Consider the following 13668-nt stretch of genomic DNA (forward strand, 5'->3'; position numbering starts at 1 on the left):
TAGCCAAGTTCGGCCGCCGAAGGTAAGTTCGGCCGCCGAAAGTGTTCGGCTTCCGAAGGGAAGTTCGGCCCCCGAATGTTGCATGGTTTTGCATGCGATTGGGCAGCCGAAACTGAGTTGGCCAGCCAGCTTTTGGGCATCCTGAGTCAGCTTCGTGGACAGGTGTTATGTCCAACTTGTTGCCAGAAGTTTGGCCACGTCTCCCCTGATTTATTTGCTGAGTTTGAGCAGCTCATGCAAAGTTTCTGTTGGTTGGTCAAAGGTTTGAAGGTTGTGCAAGTTGAGAGAGCTAAAAGCTAAGTTTGTGAGAGTTTGAGAGTTTGAAGAGAGTTGATCCATTTTCCTTTGTTCAGAGTGTTCATCTTCTTGTTACAGGAGGTAAGTAATGCTCGTGAACATGTATTTATGTTTTCTGAAGGTTTTATGGATGTTAAGGGAGAGAGATGCATGGTTTAGGTGAAAATGGGGGTTTTGATGATATATGCATGTATACCTGTTTATGTGTTATGTTTGATTTGTTGTTTGGGGTTATTAGATAGTTTTGGACCCCTGTGAACATATACTTGAGTATATGTGTGTTGAAGAGTTGAAGTATGCATGTTTGGAGGAGTTGAAGGGCAGGAGGAGATGGTTTGCCGTTGAAACTGAGTTCTGGATGAACTCAGGTTCGGCAGCCGAAGGTTTATTCGGCCGCCGAACCTCTTGCATGGTAGCTTGGCTGCCACAGCTTGCTCCTGAGTATTTATGCATGTTCGGCTCTGTTTGGGGGATTCGGCCGCCGAAGGTGCCGCCGAAGGAAGAGACTTTCGTCTCTGGAGTGTGTTTTGGCCCCCGAAGCTTGCCCCGAAAGGGTTCGGCCGCCGAAGGTTGAGTTTCGGCCGCCGAAGGTGCTTAAGTTTCGTCTCTGGATAGGACATTCGGCCGCCGAACCTGCCGCCGAAAATGTTCTGTCCAGCTTTTCTTTTTTATGGTTTGCATGAGCTTTAGAGTGAGATTAAGGGGATTCTTGGGTAGTTCATTTAAGGTAGTTCGGTCCCTCATTTAAGTCTTTATGTGTTTATACAGACCAGAGGAACCAGAGAGAGCAGCATTGAGTACTGCTCCAGAGTTTACTGAACCTGCAGAGTCAGTCCAGAGCCAGAGGTGAGTGGAACTAAACTTAGTGTTTTTAATGAAAAATGGAATGTTTTAGCATATCTCATGCATCATGATTATGCCAATAGGTTGACTGCATTAGTATTCACGAATATGTTGCATTGCATTGTTAATTGTTGGTGTGAGTAAATGCTGAATGATCCAATAGTCTCTGAGTAAAGACCAGGAGCCTTTGACTACGCCCTGGCAGGTATAGTAAAGACCAGGAGCCTTTGACTACGCCCTGGCAATGGTAAGTACAGAGGTGTTATACACATATACATATATGACAGGAAGACCAGGTGCTCGATTCTACGCCCTGGCACGGAAGTTACTGAGGCTATGTGGTGACAGGTTTACTCTTGATGTGGCTTGTCTGTGTTATGACGCATTCCATGAGATCATATGTTATGACTGATTTTATTATTCTACTCACTGGGCTTTAGAGCTCATCCCACTCCCTTAATCCTAGTCTTGCAGGTTTTCAGTGTACAGTGTACAGGGAAAGTTCAGAAGAGTTCAGAAAAAGAGAAGAGTTTTGTAATAGTTAGTGTGGACATGTAATATTAAAGAGATGTATTAGTTATCTTGTGCTTGCCTTAGTAGTTGTGTTGTAAATCTTTAGTTTTGTGCATGTTCTGTATATGTCTATGTTTTACAGAGAATGTGAAAAACCAGGCTTAACAGGTATGAGATAACCCATCTAGAGCAAGCTCTAGTTAGGGTACAGGGTACAGAGTACTGAGCACAGTGATAGTGCATGCACAGGTTAAGCCTTGGCTCAGAAAAGAAATTTATTTTCACAAAACATGTATGATCATGTATGAGATTTACAGGTACACATAGAGTATAGCAGGCTTGCTACGGGTTCTGGCGGCCTTAACCCGACCCGAATCCTAGCGCCGGTGACGGTCCATTTTGGGGTCGTTACAGCTTATGTTTCATATGTAAAGTGTAAGAGAGCTAAAAAATTATTGTTGAAAGAGATGGATAGTAGTTATAGAAAAGAATATTTCTACATAGAAGCATATGTTGCTGTGATTAAACAATCCAATCCAAGTTCAGTGTGCAATGTGCAACTTAACAAGGATAGTTTGCTTCAAGGAAAGAGAATATTTGACAGGATTTTTGTGTATTTAAATGCTTGCAAACAAGGCTAGCTTAGTGGGTGTACGCCCATAATTGGGTTTAGATGAGAGTTTTTTGAAGGGGTTATGGAAAGATCAAATTTTATGTACAGTTGGTAAAGATGAAAACGACTACATGTTTTCTATTGCTAGGGGTGTTTATGTCACAGAAGATAAACATAACTGAAAATGGTCCTTAGAGTGGCTTGTTTCACAACTTAACTTGGGAGATGGATCAAATGCCACTTTAGCTAGTGACATGCAAAAGGTCCATTTATTTAACAATACAATATCTTTATTTTTTTAACTTTATTTGAATATAATTACATGTGTAAACATTCATTAATATGTTGTATGTATATATAGGGTTTACTCCTAGCTGTACAAGAAGTCCTACCAAATATTGAGCACATATTCTGTACTCAACATATTTATGCTAACTGGAGCAAGAGATAGAGAGGTTTGAAGTTGAAGAAGAAATTTTTTGCATACAAGGAATTAAAAGATAATCTTAAAAGGATTGTCAATCATGGAAAAGAATGTGTGGAGGACCTCTTACATTATCGACCACAGGGCTAAATTAGAGCTTATTATAGCAGTAGATGGAAGTTTAAAATAGTAGACAATAATGTGTTAGAGACCTTCAATTTATAGATCAAGAAAGCAAGAGACAAACCAATAATCTCAATGCTTGAGAAGTTTAAAATTCAAGTGATGGATAAGATTGATGATAGTATGAAGAATGTGAATAAGTGGATCAATGATTAGAGTCCAAATTGTATGAAAAAATACCAGGATTACATGAAGATTTCTTCATAATGTGTTGTTTCTTTTAATGAAGATGATGAAATTGAGATTAATCACAATGGAGATAGGCACACAATATTCTTGCAAAACAAGGTGTGTACATACAGCGTATGAGACCTAACAGGTATACCTTGTCCTCATGCTATTTATGTATTACACCATGAAAAGATTGAACCATATATCATATTAACATCATAAGGATGATTACTTGAGAAGCTATCAATTTTCAATCCAACTTGTGAGAGGCAAAACGTTTTAGAAATTAGAAGAATTTCAGCCAATTGAGCCCCCAACCTAGAAGGCCAAAGAAAAAGAGAAAGAAAAGTAAAGATGAATCCAAGAAACTCAAGAGGTAGGGAAAATTATATAAGAGAGATGAGAAGATAAAATGCAATATTTGTTCATCATGTGGACACAACAGGATCACTTGACCTTAAAAATCAGTACAGTCTAGAAATGAAGCTAATATTCTTGAGCAAAATACTTCTACTGCTATGTTGGGCAATCAGACATCTGGTGCAACTAATATGAAAAGCAAACTCTCATTGAAGAGGAAAAATATAGTATATTAATTTATCATTTGATACTTATTATTTTGAATATTTTTATTATATGATAGATTATAATAAAGATTTTTATTATTATTTAAAGGCTATTAATGAAGGTAGAGAACATAGTAGTACAATACTAATGACAAGTCTTCCTAACTCAACATCTATATAGATAATATGAGATGGTTTAAGTATGATTTTATATTATTGTCCTACAATATTCTGAAAGGTTTTATTGTTTAATAGAAGTGTGGCTACTGGTAATTATATTAATAAAAGATGTCAAACTACTGCAGGACAAAATCTGATATATTAGTTAAATTTGACTTTGGAAATATTAAACTTGATTAATTTTATTTTTAATATATTAATTCTTTTTTCACAGAGGTTAAGGGAAACTTCTACTAAGAGTTTAGATGGAAAGTAGTATAAAACTAATAGAACATCAGGTGGAATGGAATTACACATTGATGAATCAACTGACAGAATGACATTCAATGTACATATATTTTCATATTATTCTTGTTATTTAAATGTATTATAAAACCAATTATATATAACTTGATTAATATAAAAATCATTCATATTTTATATTCAATAGTCTCTCAATAGCTCAAAGGTTATACGTGAAGGAACTTAGAGTTGTCAATAAACTGATATGCAATCAAAAATAACAATTGCAAATAACCCTAGAATTATCAAGCCATTTATTGAAGATAGAGTTGGTATACCACCTATTGATTTGGGATTTAAAGCATCTAGTTTGAAATGGAAAGACAAAACTTATTTTACACAAAGGCAACTCAATGAGAAAAGGGAGAGACTGTTAGAAAAGTTATTAAAAAGTCAAGAAATGATATACAAAAAGACAACTGATTTGGAGTTTGTGAAGCATTTAATGGATTTTTTTTTTGTAATGCAGCATGTTATGTTTGGAATGTTATGTTTTTTGTGGACAGTTTGGAATGTTATATTTTTTGTGAACAATTTATAACTTATTTTGTGATGGAGCATGTTCTACATTTTATCTTTTATTTAATTTGGTGATAATTCAAATCTGACAGTATATCATGTAACCAGATTTTTTATATCGCTTATAAGATTTGTCGACACTGTAATAACATTTATCAATAAAAGTGGTTTTTGTTCAAATATTTTGATCTCTTTTTAACTATTGTGATTTCATATAATATTAAACATACACAAATTTCACACAACATACCAAAAATTCATTATAGACCAGAGTAACATAAAGTTGCATTCCAAATTTGAATTTGTTACATATCTGGTTTAACATACAAAAAGATATTAATACCATTCTTTTTCTCAATTTGTGTAAAAACATCAAAGTATAATTGATCTTTTAACACGTTAGAATACAGAGAACAATGCTTAAACTTAGTTAGTCAAACCAACATTATCAAACCCATATAAATGTTAGAAACATGACCCAAAAAATTATTAATGCCATTCTGTACATTTTCTTCTGAAAATATTTGTCTCCACCGGGCTTCAATTCAATAGGTAAATTATCCACTCTTCAACATTTGTATCATAATATTTCCTGCTGGATAATTACACTTTCTTTAGCTTCATTATTTCTTGTTGAAGGTTCTTTTTCTCAATTAGCAGGTTGTTTATAACTTCATTTGCCCAAGATGGTACCACTACATCAATCCACTTAAAACTGTACATTCTATATTAATATACTCAAGTTAATACATTGAATGCTGTATTATTTACATAACAATATATTGTATATTTATAACTATTCTTATTCGAAAGTTAGCATAACCAAAAACTTTTCTACTAGGATTTTTTTTCTTTCTATGTAGTCCATATCTTTTTAGGAGTATTACAATAATATCTTACTGATCGAAGAAAGAAGATGAATCCATTCTTTCTATTACAAATCGCCCTTTGTGTAGTTGAATCTTATCTTCTCCTGCCTTCCACCAATCCGAAGATGCTAAGAGAGTAATGAAGAAAATGGATCATTTTAATTCTTTCTGTTAGGGATTTAAATCATGATAACATATGTTAATTATATACAAAATGAACATTTATTATTTGGATATCACGTGACAGATTGTTGGATTATTTTTCTACATTTTAATAAGTTTTGGTTTGATTTATCACTTTTAAATAATTCAGGGTTCGCGTTGTACCCAAAAATATATTAGGGGCTAATGTGAACTTTTGTTATAACTTTAAGGGCTAAAATAGCTTTTTGCCAAAATTAAATTTGATTTATATAACATTTGAACAAAAAATATATGTCGTTCCTTTTATCATCACACAATTCATAGTAAAATGATAATTTTGAAGATGGCTATTCAAGCGGCTCATTAGTATACTGAATACTTCGACACTAACCTAAGCTTTAGTCCGTAGACACAATATTGAAGAGAAAAAAATTATTTTATTGATTTCTCTCTTTTAGGCTCTCTATATATGCTTTTAATGGTCATTTTTATTCGAAATTTGTTATATATTTTTAAGTATCAAATTTATTCTAATGACTTTTTTTTCCGATGGGCATTTTTTGTTATGCTGGTTTTAATTTGCAGCAGAAATACGTAAGGGTAAGTCTATAATTTTCAATGCTTTCTTTTAACTGTCAACAATAATATTTATTTTTACTTATGAATATGCAATGCGGAAATAGCTAGAGAATTGAGAATCAGTCATTTTAATGGTATTTAAGTATTGTTTAGAAATGTTAATATTTTAAAATGAAAATTATTAATGAAAAAAATATTTTTATATAAATTATTAATTAAAATATATAAATTAAACAGACGCATCTTTTATTCAAATAATAATAATGGAGTTTGAAAAAAATTCGAAGTGTTGACAATATTAAGCAGATACGATTTGGACATAATGATGCGTCCTTAATTGCAGCCTATAGGTTGATTGCTTTGGGCCGAGCATGTGGGCCCTCGTCAAAGCATTAAGGCAGAACAGTAATTAACTAAGTGATAAGAGAGACTCTCCATAGCCACACTTTCAGCCCTGAGCTCAAGGCAAAATTGGATTTATCACCTCAGTTGAAGCACTAATAATTAGCAGCAAAAATTATTAGAGCGATATTAATTTAAATGTTATAAAATTAATAAATAATAATATAAATAATTATTATTAATAATACGTAAAAAGATATAATAATAAATTATATATAATAATATTATTATTATCAATAACTTATTTTTTAAAGCACATTAATTAAAGTTTTTTATTTAGAGTAGAATTATTAAAGCTCAAAAAATTTAGGTATTTTTTCGTCATTATCTCAAAAAATTTTGGGACATTCTTGTCTCTTAATTGTTTTTTTTTTTTTTTTTTTGTTTTTTCATCTACAATTGCTAGACAGGGTCATTCTTTGCTTGATTTAAAAGCATCAAAAGAGCATCCAATCATGTTGCAAATTTATTACTGAAAATCTACTGTAACTGATTTATTTTGTAATATCTATTTTTTTTAACTTATTATCCGTCTTGCTGTTACTAAACCAGTGATAGACACAAAGGCAAAAGCTATCTAAATGTGAGTAGTATTCGATTTAAATAAAAAAATTAATCGAATTAAATTAATTTAAAAATTCAGTTTAATTTTTAATTAATTTTGATTCAGTTCGATTCAGTTTTTAATTTTAAAAATTTTAATTATTTTGATCCGGTTCAATTTTAATCAGAAAAAAATTAAAAAATCGAATCGAACTAATTAGTGATAATAGTATATTATTTTTAATAATATAGAGAGATTAGGTCATAGATTAAAATATTTCAATTAAATTTTAAAATATTAAAAATAAAGTGTAAAAAATATAAAAATTTTTTAAAATTTCAAACTGATCAAACCGAATCGAATCGAATCAATCAATTCAATTTTTGACAAAATTTTTTAATACAATGTAAAATTTTTTAATAATACCTAATCGTAAAATTTTTTAATACAATCGTATTCTCCTGTATCTTCCCAAGAAAGCTTAGATAAAGATTCCCACTAAAAATTTTTAATTTTCTTTTGCTTTTTTTAGTATTTCCTTACATTCATCCTGATTCTTTTCTTTCTTCATTTTCATACACGGAGTTCCTGTCATGCTTACTTTTTTTTTTCTTTTTTTTTTTTTTTTTTTTTTTTTGTTGAAAAAGTTATAAGAATTCATTGATGGTGGACCCTGATCCTTCACAATAGACCCGGAAAAATATAGCAGCACCTGCACAGTTGCTGTTCTCAACAACCAGCAGCCAAGGTGATCTTCCTCTGTGGCAACTCCCACAGTAGGAATTTTAGACCAGCAAGGCTTCCTTTCTATGGCCTCACAAGCCCCATAACCCCCAAGCCTTGAAAGATGATCAGTTCAGTGAATCCTTCAGAAACCTGCGACAAGGCCATGGAAAGGAGCAACAACAGATTTAAAGTAAGCAGTGAGAGGTGGAGGTAGCAGGATTCTTCGGCTATTCGCTCGAGCCGTCGGGTTAGCTAGAGGACCCAGCGAGTTACCACCAGCACATGTCACGCCGGAAATAGATGACTGGAAGGACAAGTTCTGAACTCCCCAACACCTGTAAAACACAAAATGGCATCCCAATAAACGCTTCCATTATAAGCTCAGACGCAAGAAACAGCCCAAAGACCACTATCTACGCCCTATCCAGTGGTGGGGAAGGAGACCCACGACCAGGCTTCCTGTCATGCTTTCATTGGCCAGAATACAAAAACTACGAACTTTTTTTATTCTTCTTGTCACGTAGGCAAAATGATGCAATAAATTCTTATTCCATGTCTAGGATAATGAGAAGAAGAAAGATATTAATCTATTGATTGATTCACAAGCCAAGAATTTTTTTTCCCTTCTCTACAGTATCTTATGGACAAAATGGAGGGGCCTAGGCAGTTCTAGATCAATTTCATGGAAAATTGGAGTCCAATAATTGTTTATTTTTAAAGATAAGTGAGCATTTGCTGGGGAATCCACGCTATGTAGGATACTTGGAGGAAATGCTATTTTATTGAGCAGAGGAGACTGTAGGTTAAAACTTGCTTGCAGAAAAGAAAGCATGAAATCTAGAAGCTTGTTTTTCAAGAATCCTTGTTAAATGAAGTTCACTACTTGGATAATTCACTTAAGAAGTTGTGTGAGATTGCTATGCCAATGCAGCATATAGGAGATGTTACTCAGATTTCAATGGAGATCAAATATGTAAAAGGCAGGATAAGTCAGTCAGAGGTGGTGAAACAGAATTCTGAGTTAAAAGGCATTAAAGAAGAGTTCAAGACTATAGAGGTGGCAAACGTTTTGAACGTACAGAAACAGTTGTTAATTGCTGTGGGAGATGCAAAGATGAAGACAGAAATTTATGGTTCTGACTTGCAGGGCATGGAATCTAAGCTAGGATCTTGCATAAAGAAGATAGAAGAGTCAAACCAGGTAACATATCATGTAAATGAGGACCTATATAATTCCTGGAAACAAATAATTGATGGGAAGCAGCTTGTTCAGATGTGTGCATCAGAAACATCTTCCTGTTGTTGCTTCAAAAAGCCTAAATACATGAATGAACTCCAGGACTTGGATAATGCTCTGGAAAGGTTCTGGCAGCAAGTTGTTAGACCTCAGGAACAAGAATCAAGGAAACTACGTGATACACGAGCGGAGGCAGGACAAGCTGAGAAGCCAGCAAGAGTCGTTCATGGCAGGGTGGAGGTGAAGCCAGATGGGGATATGAGAAACAGTAGTGAGAAAAAGAAAGAAACTCATGTGGAAGGTAAAAGCTCCGGGGGAACTCATGACTCAAATCTCACTGATAGGAAGATTAATGAAGTGGGTACTAACTCTGTGCCTTCTGTTGATGACAAGGAACGCCTGTTTGTTCCTTGGCAGGTCGTGCCTACAAGGCGTGAGCCTGAGCAGCCGCTAGTGTATCCAACGGGTGAATCAGGGGATTCAAAATTGAAGCAGCAATGGAAGGAACAAACCCAAAAGCCCATAAAGGCAGCTGTTAATGACAATAACTCTGTATCTTCGCATTCAGATGGGCTTGCAAAGCAACCAAAGGAGAAAAAAAAATGCAAAGAAGCTGAGAGCTCAAATCCAAGCGAGAAGATTGGTTTGGTGCTAGAAGACATTTCATCTTTGTGGCCAAGTCTGCCTCTTAAGCCACCAGAGACAAAAGGACTGAATGATAAGTTTGGATCATCAGGTCCAACTGGGAGCAATTATCCATTGTCAAATGATGATGCATCATCAAGTCGGCTTTTGCTTTCTAAGCCACCTGCTGGAAGGGAGGCATCGAAGAAAGTGAAGATGGAAGTACTAAAGGATGGAGTGTCTACAGATGTATCAACTGCTTCCATAGTATTTGAAGTAAACGCTTTGGCTAAAGAACATTTCCGAAATGAGGTTCAAGGTACAAATTTGTATTTCTAAGATCTATAATTTGGTCTAATTTTTCATTCTAAATTAATCACATTTGATTACAAAATTACATTTGGTTGAAAAAAAAGACAGTGTGATCAATTTTGATTCAGGAAAAGATGGATCTTTTGGAACAACGAGAAATGTTCTTTGAACATATCACATGCCAAGCTAAATAAATAGCATTCTTTATACTACAAATTTATAAAATTTTACTCGAAAAATATTCCTGGGTAGAATTGATTTACCGTTTGACAGTTACTACCCACAAGTCGTTTGCAGAGCTGTGAGGTTTCTAGTCCTAATCAGAGCTAATTGTTAGGACGAGCACTGGATATCCCCTGAAAATTTTACTAAAAGGCTCACAATAATCACTAACAATGAGATCTCTCAGGCATGGAAGATCACAAAACTAAGCAGGCTGAGGCAGTTTCAAACATATGAATAACTGAAATAGTCAATGTTGATCTTCACCTGGTTTAGCATTTGTTTGATATGGCAATTAACTGAGGTTTTCTTTTGCAGATTTGTAAACTGCACAGGTTGAACATTCTCCAATCTCTCTTAAGATCGGATAGTGATCCAAGCAGAAAATGATATCTGATTTTAGCGGGTAAGAAACCAGTCTTTGATTATGAGATGTAATATATGGATTCTTCATGAACTATCAGCAACTATGGAAGTTCAGTAGTTAGAATCTCTTCTTCAGTGAGTTTAATGTTAGACAAAATTATTGAGAATGTCTATCCATAAAAGAGGAAAGGATTGCCTTTTTTTTTTTTTTTTGGCTTTTAGTTAGGAAACTGGGGCTGCAGCCCTAATGCCAGCTTATGTATATGTATATATATTTATTTATTTTCAAAATACATGTTCGCTTCATCTTTTATTAGCTTAAGCATTAGAATAACTTATTATTTCACATCATGTAAGGGTAGAAAGTGAGGGATTTACGTAGTAATGGAAGGGGAAATTAAGAAAAATGGAGATGATCAATGGGTAACTGTTGTTTGTTATATCCAGCACTAAAACAGTTTTGTTAATCAGAAAGAAAACTTTAGCCAGCATGATTAATCTAATACTGATGTTAGATTGTTAAATGAATGCAAATATGAAAAAGATGAGGAAAAAAATTCCTGTGTTAAATGTTCAGAAAACTGCATTTTTTTTATTTATCTTGTGGTTGTTTTTTTTTTTTTTTTTTTCAAAATCATCGAAACAATTGGAAAATTCAAGAAAAAAAATAAAATAAAACAAAGCCCTCCCTATCCTCTTCTTTTGCCTTTCCCTTCTGTCTTGCACCATGTTTGGATAAGTGAAGAAATAGTAATTAGTAGAAGAGTAAGAAAGGACAAGGAGAATTATAATTGGAAAAAAAAAAAAAAAAAAAAAAACTCATATAGATAGAGAATAATACAAACAGATATTATTTAGGTTTAGGAAAAGGCGACAAATTTATAGAAAATGAGAAAATAATTTATGGTTCTCACTTCTCCTCCATTAAACTCCAAGTATAAGAAAATGAGATTAAAGATTGTAACACTTATCTCCATGTTCAATAATACTAGTGGTTTTATAGTAACTATTAATTGTTTAAATAACCGATAATTATTCTAGAGTATTTAGCCAAACAGTAAGTGATGCTATATAACAACCGTCCAAAATAAATCATGAGTTGTCACTATAAGATAGATCAATATGGGAAGAATCTAATAAGTAGAAAATGCAGTCCAACCTAAAGAGGGAAGATCCGGACGCCATAATACTCGTTGCATCATCAAGACTCGCTCTTCCCTCAATAGGGTGAGTGTCGACACGAGGTTACCATTAATAGACACAATCCAGCGTATCCCTATTATACCTGTAATCGTGGGATTGCCAACTTGTTAGCTGATGATATCCCTTATTAAGCAACCGGTCACATCACTGTCGAATAATCGGAAAATGCTATACTTATCCCTCCTTTTTACTGTATAAAAGGAGAAGAATTACAAATAAAAAGGTATGCTATTCTCTCATACAAAAACTCTAAGAAATTCATTACATTAAATCTCTTCTCTAGTATTCTGACTTGAATATCAGAGTGGCTGCCGTGAGTATACACCACCACTTCACGTTCTCTTCCTTGCAGGTTCCAACCAATCACAATGTAACTCTATTCCGGCCACGTCATCAATTTAATCTCCGCAATATCATTTGGTTCTATTGCCGGAAAATCCATTAGACTCCCTCTCTTCATTTGGATTCACATGGGCTCTTGTTTCTTTTCTCTCTAAAAAAGGAAATTTTCTTCTTTATCTCTTGAAATGGCCGAAATTGTACATATCATCATGGGAGGACCTAAAAAAGACAAAGGGAAAAATAAATGTGTAGCAGAGGATGTCGTATCTGTCCATCAAGAACCATAGGCCAAGCTGTTAGGAAACCCAGAAATTACTGTAATCCAAACACGCAGCGGAAAAATTAAAAATCGCTGGTTTCCTTCACGGGATCCGAGTGCTTCGTTTATTTTGAAAGGAATGATAAGAGACTAACCTGTTAGACTAGACGAGAAAATACTATTCCAGACTGATGGTGCTACTTTTGAAACAAACACTCTCAATGGTATCCACACGAATATCTTTTATCCTTCTATAGTGCTAGCTCTCTCAAGATGGATAAATTATGTGCTCCCAAACTGAAACTCAAAAACGATTTTTCCAAAAACGTTACTCCCACAATTCGCAGAAGGAGTTTTTATACGTTTTTAGTCTTTTTGTTTTCCCACACTTCTTTTCATAAAAGAGTTGTGTTCATAACCAACTATCACAATCTCGTAGATACTCAAATATCTTACGTGATAGTTTGTTTTGATAAGGAAAACCGAAGAATCTTTTATCTGTAATAGTTACAAATTGTAACGACCCGAAAATCCGGACCGCTACCGGCGCTAGGATCCAGATCGGCTTAAGGCTGCCGGGACCCGTAGCAAGCCTAACATACATCCTGTACATCTGGTATAATCCCAAACATGATCAAACATAAACATAGAAACTGTAAAACATAAAATTTGTAAACTTTTTCTTTGTTTCATACACCAAGCTTAACCCGTGCATGCACAAACTCATAATCATAAACCCCAACACTAGAGTTCTCATCATCAACTCTAATGGGGCAACATAAAATAAGCTTGGTTTTCCTGTCTCATTAAAGACATACATAAGGACCATATACAAGGGATTAACCACACATCTAGGGCAAAGCACAACTCTATCTATTACATTACATTGATTTACATCATAACATTTTACATTTCATTACATATCCTTACCTTACATCATGTCCACTACTAATCTATTACATGAATCTGACCATAGACATAACATGCTGGTCTTCTGACTATCTCTGACCCTGCAAACCTGGGGTTAGGGGAGAGGGGTGAGCTATAAAGCCCAGTGAGCGGAAACCACACTAGCAGAACAGTTCATTTACAAGTATGCCATCATGGAATGCATCACACCACAAACATATCACATCAAGGATGAACTTGTCACCATTAGCCCCCTACATATCGAAATATGTCCAACTATACTAGGGGCGATGAGGCCACACCTAGTATTCGCTTACATAACTCATATCATAACATGTC

The 13668-nt window shown here is 34.3% G+C and overlaps 1 protein-coding gene across 2 annotated transcripts; it reads left to right on the plus strand.

The window, feature by feature from the left end:
• Positions 1–7790: 7790 nt before the first annotated feature.
• Positions 7791–11107, plus strand: LOC110627990. Of its 2 annotated transcripts, XM_043948649.1 has the most exons (3): positions 7791–9056; positions 9195–10035; positions 10569–11107. In XM_043948649.1, exons 1-3 carry the CDS (start codon positions 8775–8777, stop codon positions 10574–10576), a joined length of 1131 nt encoding a protein of 376 aa, XP_043804584.1. In that variant the 5' UTR covers positions 7791–8774; the 3' UTR covers positions 10577–11107. The 2 variants fall into 2 exon arrangements, with proteins under 2 accessions (XP_043804584.1, XP_021630110.1); XM_021774418.2 differs by having other exon boundaries at positions 7793–10035.
• Positions 11108–13668: the final 2561 nt, after the last annotated feature.

Source organism: Manihot esculenta, chromosome 12 (assembly GCF_001659605.2).
Source record: "Manihot esculenta cultivar AM560-2 chromosome 12, M.esculenta_v8, whole genome shotgun sequence".
NCBI lineage: Eukaryota > Viridiplantae > Streptophyta > Magnoliopsida > Malpighiales > Euphorbiaceae > Manihot > Manihot esculenta.

What these genes read in the sequence shown, in the direction of transcription:
- LOC110627990 (XM_021774418.2), top strand. Translation starts at nt 8,775, where the DNA reads ATGCCAATGCAGCATATAGGAGATGTTACTCAGATTTCAATGGAGATC.